Source organism: Alosa alosa, chromosome 24 (assembly GCF_017589495.1).
Source record: "Alosa alosa isolate M-15738 ecotype Scorff River chromosome 24, AALO_Geno_1.1, whole genome shotgun sequence".
Lineage (NCBI taxonomy): Eukaryota > Metazoa > Chordata > Actinopteri > Clupeiformes > Clupeidae > Alosa > Alosa alosa.
In genome coordinates, this window is record NC_063212.1 from 20058763 (window position 1) to 20072687 (window position 13925).

Consider the following 13925-nt stretch of genomic DNA (forward strand, 5'->3'; position numbering starts at 1 on the left):
GTGAGGTTTGAGGTCAGACAGACTACTCTTGTGTCCTGTGATACTATCCACACACCCCCACCCCCACGGCCTACCACCACCCCCCTTTATTGCCCCATACCTCATCCCCCTCCAGAGGAGAGAAGAAAAAATAATAATTTAGTCTACTTTCCGTTCTTCATCTCGGTTGGAGAGTTCTGGAACAGCCTCCCAGCAGTAAAGGGGGGTGGGGGGGAACGAAGTCATTAAAACGGATACGTTTCAAAATAATGAGCTAAACCAAATACAGAGGAGATGGACCTATCTAATTCCTCTTTTTTTTCTTCCATCTTTTCTTTCTATTGCTCTCTCTCTCTGTCTTCTCCTGGTCTCTGTATATCCTGCTGGCGAGTTGAGCGTAGAAAACGGAGACGGTCTAATTATGTGAGGATGAATGCTTTTAAAATGAGCATAATAGCTCAATGTTTGAGGTTTAGACAATCGGCTGGGATGTCGTTGCATAATTGCTATCTTCCGTCAATCCCAGTGAATGGCTTTTCTCTTTTTTATTTGTTTCCCCTCCTCTCTCTTCATATCTTGTGTGTGTGTGTGTGTGTGTGTGTGTGTGTGTGTGTGTGTGTGTGTGTGTATATAAAACATTAGCCAATTGTGAGAATGTGTGTTGGTCTCTGAGGGAGTTATCTCCAGCTCTGTGCTTTATTCACACTGATTAGAGTCCAACAACAAACACACACACACGCACACACAAACACACACACACACACACACTCCCAGGCCCTCCCACACCCCCCTTCTGTTTTTGTTGTGAAGCGTGCTGAGACTCCGCGGGGGAATTACTCGACAGTGATTGACGGCTCGGCGGTGTCTGTCTTCCTGCAGGTAAATTACTGGGAGGCTCGCAAACGCAGTCAGAACGCAGCTCCCAAACAAAGATGAGTCTCCACCTTTTAGATGAAAAAAAAAGCTAAAAAAATATTTGTTGCGTGTTCTCTGGAAGCCTCTCTGAAGGTTGCCTTCACACATGCGAACCGAGATGCTTGTGAAGTGAACCGCTATGTATATAGGCACGCATCTTCAGGACAAACAAATCACACATGCCAGCCAGTCTTTCTACGGGGAAAACTACATTCTCCCACTTTGTAGCTCCTGGCACACTAACAGATGGGAGATACCAAAGGCCCATTACTCAAGCGCTTTATAAACACCACAGAACATATTTCTGTAGCCCGCAACTCCTACATCCCGACTCCCTCAAGTGGCTGAAGTAGATCTATAACTCTCTCCTAATGGCCTGAGCCCTGTTCTTCTAAATCCAACTCTCTGTATGTACTGTATGTATGGATGTATATTTGAGGAGGCATTACTCATTGCAGGCGTGCTGGATGGTTATGTTGGCGGGGTATGTTGGCCAGAGTTGTATTTCTCCGTGTTCCCAAAGTCGTGCTTTAGCACCGTGTTAATGAATAGCCTGATGCTTTAATGTAAGTTCCGCCAGGCTAGCCTCTGTGCTTTCTGGCCCTTGGCCTCACATGGGTTAATAGTATGCCCCCCCCCTTCCACACCCACCTCCGAACCTCCAACATTCATGCCTGAAGGATATAGTCTGTGATCTCCACACCCACCACCCAGTTTGCTGAGTTATCGGATCTTGTTTGTTTTGAAAGTCTAAATGTCATCATTTTTTTTTTTATTATTATTTATTATTTATTATTATTTATTTATTTATTTATTCATTCATTTATTCATTTAGGTCATGGCCTAAACCAGCACCCCCTTAACCGACTGACTGATTGATTGTATGACTGCTCCAAAGCGCACTTCTCCTAAGATCTTCCAGACTCTATTGCGTAGGGCAGTGTAAACAGAGCTCTGATGAAGTGTGGCATGCCAGGTTGCGTATACACTAGTCACTGTGGGCAGCATGATGACATGCTGGCTGTTTGGTTGTTGTCACAGCAAGTGGTCAGTGGTGGAGTACGAGGTGGTGTAATTTCGGTGGGTGGAGGGGAGATATTGCAACATATGGGGGATGATGAGAGTGTGTGTGTGTGTGTGTGTGTGTGTGTGTTTTAATCTATTTCTGTGCTCGGGGGGTCAAAGCTGATTAATCTGTTGGTCATTTGGACGAATGAGCCGCTCTTTATGGCTGAAGTAATCAAACATTGTTTGGCTCCTACCTCCAAATCACCCCAAAAACCCAAATGTTTCATCAGCCTCTTAGTGTGTGTGTGTGTGTGTGTGTGTGTGTGTGTGTGTGCGTGTGTGTGCGTGTGTGTGTGTGTGTGTGTGTGTGTTTGTGTGTTTAGCAGTGGCCTAAAAGGCTATTTATTCTCACCCTTCTCTAAATGGGATGCCTGTTTCAGCCTTTGCTGCAATTACATCAGTGTCTGGGTGAGTGGCTGTCTGTTTATAACGGAGAGATTTTTTTCTTCTTCTGGGGACGTAAATCTCTCGTTCATCCGTGGGAAGCTCCCTAACATCCATTACGGTTTTCCAAAAGGGAAACCCCCAGCTCAATAAGCCCACAATGCAGCACTAGATACAACTCCGCTAGCACAGTCTGCTCTCCATGTTTGCCATTATGTTGGTCCATCACACATACAATAGAATTAACATCTGGAACCAGCTTAATATGTGAGCAAAATGACACTAGTAACTCGTGGCTAAATTGTCACTTAGTCCTCTAAACATAGACAGCGCCCAAAACTGCCCGTTCATGGTACATAGAACTTCATTGTTGTCCAGCAGTAATCGTATCAGGCTCTGTTCATATTCAGGTCATCGCCTGTCTTTCCCACCATTGTAATATCGCCTCCGTTCCCCATGCCTCTCAGATCTAATTTGCTGCTACGTGAAGCTAGCTAGCCCCCCAGTGTCATTATCTAGTGTTAGCTCACAGCTAGGCGTAATTGTCTGCCATCATCATTTGGGCCTCTGTGGCCACCGTAGATACCCAGAGGCCTCTCTGCCCAGTGTGGTATTTTTTATTGCTTATTGCCTTCTCAGACTGGTGTCTCTAGCCGGCTGCAGAGACATTGCATTTGTTTCTCACACAACACGCACACACACACACACACACACACAGACAAAACACACACACACAGACAAAAGCACACACACACACACACACACACACACACACGCACACACACACACACACACACTCAGAGACACACACATACAAACTCTGTCAGAGTTTCTCACATGGGCACACCTCTCTCACACACACACACACACACAGCCTTTTTTTCCTGGTGTCTTATGAAGGTTGACCTTTCTCTTGCCCTCCTGCTCCTTGGCGGCTTAGCCTAAGCTGCATTCTGCCCCCTCATTCTCAAATCACACCCAACCCACTGGGGGGGTTAGGGGAGGATATTTGCTTAGGGGTGGGATGGGGTGGGGGGTGCAGACAGAGATCGAGAGATGGAGAGAGAAAGAAATAAAGAAGGAGAGAGAGATCCAGGCGCTGAATCTCTGGTTCAGGCAGGAGATTGATGGATGGTAAACGAGGAGAGAAGCGTAGGCAGCTAATGGTAGGATATGAGAGTGAGGACGCTAACTAGAGACGTGTGTGTGTGTGTGTGTGTGTGTGTGTGTGTGTGTGTGTGTGTGTGTGTGTGTGTGTGTGTGTGTATGTCTCTTTCTGTGTGTGTGTGTGTGTAGGTGTATGTCTCTTTCTCTCTCTATATGTGTGTGTGTGTGTGTGTGTGTGTGTGTGTGTGTGTGTCTCTGTCAGTGTGTGTCCGTTCATGATTCTCTTCTCTCTTCCTGGCTCTGTGTGCATTGGAGAGCAGAGCAGCATAGGTGGTTATTGCAGAGAGAGGAGAGGAGAGGAAGAGGCAGACTCTGGACTACCCCTAAGGGGAAGAATAAACAGAGGAGGAATGGTGGGAGTGAGAGAAGGGTAGAAAGAGGCATGTGGGCATGAAAAAGAGTCAGGAGGATGGAAGACATATATTATAGAAGGAGAGAGGGGAGAACAGTAGGCATAGTCAATGGCGTGAGAAGCTGATTGAAAGAAGCAGTGATGGAGAGAGAGAGAGAGAGAAAGAGAGAAAGAGAGAGAGAAGTAAGAAAAGAACAGCACCGGTAAACCCCCGCGGTCTCTTTGGCGAGTGAGTGCACCATTGAATGCTCTTATTGATTTGTTAGCATTATGCACAAACAAAACAGCACACTGGGCAGCTGCTGCAGCTGGAAGCATTTGCCTCGTCCATCGCCCGGGCCCCTGGACCCAGCGTGAGCCCACTTCAGCCAGGCCCGACCCAAATCCTGCTGGAGGGCCTGCCAGGTCCAATTGATCTGTAGTGTGGCCTCTCTCTTTCTCTCTCTCTCTTTCGCTCTCTCGCTCTCTCTCTCTCTCTCTTTCTTTCTTTCTTTCTTTCTTTCTTTCTTACTTTCTTTCTATCTCTCTCTCTCTCTGTCTCTTGCTGAATTTAATTAAATTTAAATGTGTTTACTGGCAGGAGAAATCATATACTGCATTGCCAAAGCATTCACAAAAATAATATACAAAAAAAAAAAAAACTATGTACAGTACCTGTACACAAAAATACAAGGAAAGAAAAACATAATGGCATATGCATCATCAATGCCCTGTAAATGATCTAGGTATACATGTCTATACATATGTGTGTGTGAGAGTGTGGATTAAGGTTATTGCAGTGTGAATTTGCATTTAAAGGCTTGTCACTGGCTGGTCAGTCTGCTTTTTCCCAGTTGCCAATGTAATGTGCAGCTAGTATTCTCTTTTCCTGCTCTTCTAATCTCTCTCTCTCTCTCTCTCTCTCTCTCTCTCCCTCTCTCTCTCTCTCTATCTCTATCTCTCTCTCTCTCTGGTGACCAGGTGGTAGAGTGGGGGTGAAGTTAATCCACCCCCCGTAGTGTCCATTTAGGAAAAAAAAAGTGAACAGGGAAGTGGAGAGATGAAGGTTTGGACTTGCAGCAGTAAATGAAATGTGGCAGTGGAGAATAAGCTTTCCTCCATTATATATGAATCTGCATCCACTTTTCAATATACCCTTCACCTAAGCAGACCTGGCAGTTCAAATCTCTCTCTCTCTCTCTCTCTCTCTCTCTCTCTCCTGCCCTCTGGCTGTTTTGCTCTTCATGTTCTCATTGTCTTTCTCCCTACCCTGCCTGCGTTATCGTTTATTCACTTTTGTTTGCTTTCTCGCTGTCCTGTTTTTTTGCCTACATATACCCTCCCACACACACCCTCTCTGCTTATCTACCCTCCTTATATTTGCAATCTGTATATTTCTCCTTGCCTAAAAAGCCGCCAGCAACCAGAGACAAATCCCCTGCACATGTGTATGTGTCTTCAGACCAATAAAGCTGATTCTGATTCCTATCCTTTCCTAAGCCTTATTTTATCTTGGAGCATATATTATCAATGTACAGTATATACCCCTTTTCTAAGCCTGAATGTGTACATATCTGTCTTTGATACTTGTCGCTTTCCTTGCTGCCATATATTATATATATATATTCATTATCAACTGAGTGTTTGCTTTGTGTCTTCACTAACTCTCTGTGTGTGTGTGTGTGTGTGTGTGTGTGTGTGTGTTTGCTGTGCTCCTCCTTTCTCCTCTTCTAGAATCGTCCTCCTCCGTGCACCTGTACATGGACACCACCACCACGCGGACCACCACCCGGGCCCCCTACACCCCCACCACCAGCACCACCACCACCACAGTGGGCACCAGCACCACCTCCACACTTGGCGTGGCCACCCCCACCACCAGCACCACCCTGCGGCCCGCCACCCTGACCGTGGGCCCCTGGGGCTCCAGGAGCAGCACCACCCAGGCCCTGCCAGCAGAGGGCAGCGCGCCGGACACAGCCACGCGCTCCGCGCCCTCCTCGCAGCTCCCCAACGTCGCCGCGGAGTTCTGCGGCCCGGTGGTGGAGGCCGACGTCGCCTGGCCCAAGACTAAGCAGGGGCTGGTCGCCCGGCAACTGTGCCCGTCTGGAACGATGGGTAAGAGAGCGTGTGTGTAAAAGTGCACACCATTTGTGCTGTGTGTGTGTGTGTGTGTGTGTGCGTGTGTGTGCGTGTGTGTGTGTGCGTGTGTGTGCATGTGTTTAGGTGTGTGTGTGAGTGTCTGTGTTTGTGTATGTTTCTCTCTGTGTATGCGTGGTCGTGTGACATATCTTCATGTGTTTCTGTGTGGCATGTTTGCATGTGTCTGTGGGGGTTTGCGTGTGTGTGTGTATGTGTGTGTGTGTGTGTTATGTCTATGTCTGTGTCACGTGCATATTTATGTGTCACATCTGTTAGCTGTATACAGTATGATTGTGTGTGTGTGTGGCGTGTCTGATTAGAAACTCCTGTTAGTGAATCAGCTACCCCCTGTTCACTGATGAGCGCTCACGAGAGTAAAATTCCAGATGTTGTGAGAAAACAGCGTTGGGGGAATGCTGTTCTGTGTGTATAATGTGTTCCAGTAATACAATACTTGATAGCTGGAATAATTATTGTCTTGGTGCGTGCTCCATATGGGCTGGGATTTCTTGCATCTTACATATTTACTCTGTCACATTTCAGTGCCTTGTGTTTAACCCATTTTAAATCATTTCTTACTGTGTATGCATATTGTTTGCGTGTGTGTGTGTGTGTGTGGGTGTGGGTGTGGGTGTGGGTGTGTGTTGACTTACTCAAATGAACATACTGTCACAAAAGATGCATCACTCACCTCTTACACAGTTCGTTCAGATATCGTTATAGTTTGTCTTTGAGGCAGTGTTTTAATTAAACTAGACTCTCTGCCTTCACTACTATCAACTTTGGAGCAAAGAAAAAGGGGTCCTCCCCGAAAAAGCTTTTTACTCCAAATGGAGTCGCTCCGCCATCATAATTAATACAGCAGCCGCCTAGTCGGAGGAAAGAACATCGTGTAACATCTATCTCCCCTCTCATCGTGATGCGGCGTGGCGCAAAGACAGGCTATGCATGGCAGCGTGGCTTTTGAGCTCGCCCGTATCTCCAGAGACGGAGATGTGTCTCTCTCTCTCTCTCTTTCTCTCTCTCTCTCTCTCTCTCTCTCTCTCTCTCTCTCTCTCTCTCTCTCTCTCTCTCGCTCTCTCTCTCTCTTTGGCAGGCGCTTTTATTGTGTAGCGCCTAGTTCAGGCTGTGGAATTGGGACTCAAAACTCGACTCCTTCCTGCCTCCCTGCGCGAGGGAGCTCCCCGCGCTAGTGAATATTTACATTGTGCGGGCGGCGAAGCCGCCGAAGCCCGAGTGGCGACTCCTGGGGATGTGTTTTTGGCAGACTCTTTGTTTTCTAGCACATAGCTGAGGCTGCCTGCCTGTCCCTGGGTAACCACCTATTTCATCTTTTCACCGCTCCGGTGATGAAACTAGCAAGGAGTTCCACCCCACAGTGGCTTACCTCCTTCTCTGGCCTGGGGGTGAGAGTGTTGCCCAACTGAGCGGGTATTGTCGAATTGAAGAATTTTAGAATAGAATAATGTCATAAATATGAAGATAATAAAGATACATATTTATATAGATTTATAATATAGACTTCATCATTAGATTGCATTGCAGCATTAGCAACCATTCTGATTTAGTGTAGAATTTTTGTGATTTTTTTCCCCCTCCTAGAAGGCACACTTAGGAGAATACCCATGATGCATCTGTGTGTCTACTTTTGTGTGTGTGTGTGTGTGTGTGTGTGTGTGTGTGTGTGTGTGTGGGAGAGAGATGCACAATCAGAACTAATTAGAAGTAGGAAGATGAGATTTGTTTATTCTGCCGTCGTGGAACGGATAACGAGGGTTTAGATGTCGCCGATGGCTTATCGGTGGCGTCGCTTGCCACGAGAGCCCGTTGCTGTCGGAAGGCGAACAGAGAGAGATAACGCGGTGAGCGAGCTACTCACTGCTGCTCACGCCACTCGCTTTTCCTCAAAGGGGCTCCACTTCAGACGGCGTGAAGCGTCCCCTCATGCCGATCCTTCGTCTCTCTCTCTCTCTCTCTCTCTCTCTCTCTCTCTCTCTCTCTCTCTCTCTCTCTCTCTCTCTCTCTCTCTCTTTCGCATTTTCTCCTGTTAAATCTCTCTCCCCTTTGAAAAACTCATCACCCCCTCCCCTCCTCCTCCTCCTCCACAGCTCTCGTTCTCTGCTCCGCTCCTGTGTTCTCTCTTCAGGTTGAACTTGCGTCTGATAGACTGATAGACTCATCAAACGCACGCCGGACCAGCTGACCCGGCCGAGGGCAGCTGCAGGAAATGATGTGCTATTGGAGGCTGTCTGGTGATTAATGCCAACAGACTGGACCCAACCTCCTGTGTATAAAACAAAAAGATCGGAGGAAAGTGGGTGGGGGGTGGGGGTCGGGGGCTTTGATGCCCCTTTATCCATGGTTTCCCATGCCTGTGCCCACAATGCATCTCGGTCGGCGTTTGTATTTGTAAAGTGGCACTTATATCAGAATGTAGACCTTCTGCTTGCTTCTTCTGATGTAGGCTGCTGGTTGATCTGCTGATTATCTCCCTGTATGTCTGTTTTTTTTCTTGAAGGGCTTTGCTGTCATAATGTCCCCGCAAAAGAGCACTTACTGAGCAGACGAAGAGCCTGTTCATTCGCTGCGTGCCTCTGTAGAGCAGTAGGCTATTGAGGAGCAAGGGAGCTGTCTGCTCAATACGGTACCTCCTTGTTCCGCTCCTTTAGTCTCCTCGGAACACAAACTCAGAAACGCTTCAGCCTTTTTCTGTTTGTCGTGTTTATTTTTGGATGAGGAGGAGGAGGAGAAATAAGCCAGCGGCGTGACTAGTAAACAGTCCTGTTTACCTGGCGTCTGTGCCAGCCGAGCAGCCAAGTGGATGTGTTTGTGCAGACTCAGCCGTGTTTGCCTCCATCTCGCTTTTTCATGTTATTATTTTATTTATTTATTTATTTTTAACGGCAGTCTTGAATGTCACAATCATGCAGTAGAGTGCTGCCCCCCCGCTCGTAATCACAGACGTCTACACTATCTCGCTCATTTGCTCACTCGTTCGCTCGTTTCGCTCGCGCTGGCTAATCAGAACGTAGCTGAAAACAACGTTGATAATGAAAACCAGCTTCTTTTTTTTTCGCCAATTTTGTTATTTTTTTTGTTCTTCTTCCTCTTCCCTGAAATGCAGCAGATTGCACACACAGCCCGCAAAATGCCACCGTCTGCATGTTGTGCCACATCAGCGAGCAAAGTGCATCTGTTTAGTCGCACAATTTTTTTTTTTTTTTTTGTCCCCCGTTCTTACCTCTGCAATTACAAGAGTGTGAGTGAGAACATATGCCATGCCGAGTTTACCTGCCTCATTACTGTAAAGTGCAGGAGGTCGCCTTGCCTCTGACTCCTTGATATATGCACTCATCTGTAGATCATATCATCATTTTTACCTACATACCTTCAGTCCCTCTTTCTTAAAAGAACACACCAACTTTTGGGGAAATTAGCATATTTACCGTCAGTCCCCAAGTTAGATAAGATATTTTTTTATATAAATAATAATTCTAGAGATTATCAATGCAGTTGAGTTGTCGTAACAATCTATTGTGGGAAAACTGCTTCTATTTGATCTGAAGGTGCTGCGGCATTCAAATAAGTGCCTAATGGCATAACAGTGTACTTGAATTCTTGGCCCATTATTTTGTCTGCTCTACACTGCCTGGTGTATATTTGCAGCCCTGCTGATCATCGCCTCTTTTATGAGGTGTGACTATATGCGAACCGTTAAGTCATTTTGCCTCGAGACCCTCGCCCACCCGTTTACACTCTGTGGGAGGAGTTCCAAGCAGACCATGAGCTACTCCAAGACAACAGGTCCACTTTCTGTCTTAGTGTAGTCTGGTGTGAGCTAATGTGATCATTGCTGCTATAGAACCTTTCAAGAGAGTTCCATTATCAGCATCATAGTTGGCCCCACAAGACTTCCGTTTTAACATTCCATATGTTATCTTAATGCAGAGGAAGTAGATTGGGGCCCAAATAGAACGTTCAAGCATTGTTTTTGTTTTTATTGTTGAAAGGGTCTCAAGGGAGTGATATGGGGCCCAGTCTTCTTTCGTCTGCACCCAGTTCAGGTTGCATTGAGTTTTGGACTTGCAAGAAGTGACACCGATTTCCGTGTTTACTTTGAAAACGCTTACTGACATGTGGAATAGTCATCTGGCTCATAATCAACGTTGGTCCTTACTGAGTATTTGGATAAGCGCCTCCTTTGTGTTTTGCAATGGTCAGGTAGTCAATTCATAAACAACCCCAATACCCCTCTGTGTTTTGTAATGGTCAGGTAGTCAGTTCATAAACAACCCCAATACCCCCTCTGTGTTTTGTAATGGTCAGGTAGTCAGTTCATAAACAACCCCAATACCCCCTCTGTGTTTTGTAATGGTCAGGTAGTCAGTTCATAAACAACCTCAATACCCCCTCTGTGTTTTGTAATGGTCAGGTAGTGGACTCTAAACCACTGGTGCGTTCGGAAGAATTCGGAAGGGCCTCTGGATGTGTTTAGTGACGTTAGCTATGCAGCGGAAAGGACAGCTGGACACACTCACTGAACCAGTTCATTTCAACCCCTTTTCCATTACCCCCAGGCCACAGTAATTGTCAAGTTTGACATGGCTGCTTGAGTGTGTGGGGGGGGGGCAAAAGCAACTTCACTTAATGGACATTCCAGACCAGTCACCCCCATCGGGCTTATGGGTCATCAGATTGTGTCGACCTCGGGGAAGGGACCCCAAAATATCTGACCTTCCAGATATTTCTAGAACATGTTTGGCCTTGTTTTGAGAGCTTATGGAAAGAGGACAGGCATTGTTTTAGTGACCTGGAGGAGGCCTATGTGTTATCTTGAGACATTCTGTGTGTGTGTGTGTGTGTGTGTGTGTGTGTGTGTGTGTGTGTGTGTGTGCGTGTGCGAATGTGCTTGTGTGTGTGGATGTGTCATCACGACAGTGAGTGACCGACACATCAGAAAATATTAGACGCACATTCCTGAAACATTACCTTGTGCAAGCTGAGAAACCCTGTGCAAACACCCAAGCTTTCTAAACACAAAAACGCCTGGAATCTGATGGACACTTTAAAATCTGGCCATCTACATTTTTTGCACGCAGTGCCATGGAAGAATAGGCACTGCCACCGACGCTAGCTGCCTGCTACTGTAGTGTGACGGGTTAACCGCCCGGAGTAGGTGAACTCGGTAAACACCTCCTTGGCGGGTCAGCTGGGGTCAGTGAATTAAGATGGAGGAAGACTGAGGGAAAAGGAATGCAGCAGAGGTGCCCTGGGGCACAGCAAAGAGAGAGGGAGAGAAAGAGAGAGAGGAGAGAGAGAGGGAGAGAGAGAGAGAGGGAGGGACGGAGGGAGAGAGAGAGAGAGAGAGAGAGAGAGAGAGAGAGAGAGAGAGAGAGAGAGAGAGAGAGAGAGAGAGAGAGAGAGAGAGAGAGAGAGAGAGAGAGAGTGGAGCGTGTCTCTCATGTTAACAAGACCACAGAACATGCAGGCCCTCACGGGCATTGTCAGACACACCCACAAGTGCGCACACACACACACACACACACTCACCTGCGCGCACACACACACACACACACTCTGACAAACTGACACAGACATATTTTCCCATGAACAAATTATCATTGCTCACACAGACTCATGTACAGTACACACTGGGGTACACACACACACACACACACACACACACACACACACACACACATACACACACACACATACACACACACACACTACACTTACATACATATTTACATTCTCTCTTTCTTACATACAGTCACGCACAGTTTCTCCCACACATACATTTTTTATGGACCACATTGACCTCTTAGTGAACCAGGGACTGTAGGTGAGGGATGCTGTGTGTGTGTGTGTGTGTAGTTGCGCGTGTGTGCATGTGTGTGCGCTTGTGTGTTTTTATGTGTGAGGGCATGAGTGTGTGCTTGTGACTGTGCATAAGTGAGGGTTTGTGTGCGTGTCTGTGTGCATAGTTATGTATATGTGTGATGTGTCCATGTGTCTGTGTGTGCTTGTGTGTGCTCCAATGCCTCCTTTTTTTTATTGTGTTGTCTCTCTCCAGGGACGGCCACGTTTAGCTGCATGGGGCCCGAGGGCTACTGGGACGCCCAGGGACCGGACCTGAGCAACTGCTCCTCCCACTGGGTCAACCAAATCAACCAGAAGGTGAGTCAGTCCGCCAGTCGGCCCAGCGCTACCCCAATAAAAACAACATGCCAGCACGCCACAGCATTTCATTGCACTGTATTTCACCTACCACTGTTAAACCTACACAGTACACTATTAGTGCACTTCACCTACCACTGTTAAACCTATACAGTACATTAGTGCACTTCACCTACCACTGATAAACCTACACAGTACACTATTAGTGCACCTTACCTACCACTGTTAAACCTACACAGTGCACTATTAGTGCACTTCACCTACCACTGATAAACCTACACAGTACACTATTAATGCACTTCACCTACCACTGATAACCTACAGAGTACACTATTAGTGCACTTCACCTACCACTGATAAACCTACACAGTACACTATTAATGCACTTCACCTACCACTGATAAACCTACACAGTACACTATTCATGCACTTCACCTACCACTGATAAACCTACACAGTACACTATTAAAGAAGCCCTATGCAGGTTGGGTTATTCCTTCGCTGTTTCTGGGTTTTCGCCTGATTTGGGCTCGCATTTTTCACGACATGGCTCCCCCTGCAGCTTCGGTAGCAAGTGACTGCTACGCTAAACCCCCACTAGCTAACGGGCTAGCCATCAAGAAACCAAGCTAAACACATACAGGGCTCACAATAAAACGGTCGAGCAAACACATTGTTGAAGAGACTATCAAACCACATTACAAAAACGAAGTTCAACCAAGGGTAGGCCACTTACAATTTCAACAGCAACAAAGCCAAGTCGGAGTCCATTTTGCAGTCTTCTTAGAAACTACAATCTGACTACATTTTCGGGCGCCGCTTTGGATATTTCCGCTGAGTTACATCCGGATGTGTTCGGACGCGACCAGAAAGTTGCATATTCGTTTTTTTCAGCGGAGAAGCACTAGGGGGAGACGAAGCACCCACCAAACGACCCAAAAAGTGTTGTAAAACCATCACAACGACTCTCAACCTGCATAATTAGGGTCATTTTTGCTAAAATTGTTGCATAGGGCTTCTTTAATGCACTTCATCTACCACTGTTAAACCTACACAGTACACTATTAATGCACTCCACTTCACACTACTTGACGGTGCTATAGTTTACCACACCAGTACACCAGCACAATCAGGGTTCAAGTTTGTAAAGGTTGAGTGGTAAAGGAATCTGTACCAGTTTATTTTCATATAAACTCTTGTGCACTCTTATATTTTGGATATTATATTAATAAAAAGTTTCTACAGGCAAAGAATTTATTGGTTGTGCGTCACAAACAGGTGAAGGGGCTAGTTTTTGTGTAATGGATTAAGCCAGTCATAGATTATTTTTTTTCCCCTGTGAATTACCTCAACTGCCATTCTTGTTTATTACATTACATTTGGCTGACACATTTTTAGTTCAGGACTAGGCCAAATCCAGATACTGTTTGTGCCGGACACATGCATTGCCTTTCCACATGAGAAATGCAACAAATCAACACATCACTGTTGCTCTGCTTTGCTCTCCACTGGTAATATGTAGCAGTCATACCACCACAACTACAGTTGCAGCTCATGTTGTGTACAAGTGCATGCTCCAGCCACTACACAACTGCACTCAAATGTAGTGCATGGTCAAACCAGTCAGAGAAGAGCCCAAAGAACCTTAGCAAGATGTTTGTTTTCTTATCCAATGCATTTTCCTTTTATACCTTTAATTTTTCTTTCTTTTTGGAATTTGCTTTATTCTTTCTCACATTATTTCAGTCTCATCTCCTCT

At 46.3% G+C, this 13925-nt stretch overlaps 1 protein-coding gene across 1 annotated transcript in view; it reads left to right on the forward strand.

Moving 5' to 3' along the window:
• LOC125289129 (adhesion G protein-coupled receptor L3-like) overlaps positions 1-13925 on the forward strand; it is a 294210-nt gene that overhangs the window by 186276 nt on the left and 94009 nt on the right. Inside the window, exons 8-9 of the mRNA XM_048235824.1 lie at positions 5579-5962; positions 12063-12166. Coding sequence (XP_048091781.1) covers positions 5579-5962; positions 12063-12166 — 488 coding nt within the window. The remainder of the gene's footprint in view (positions 1-5578; positions 5963-12062; positions 12167-13925) is intronic.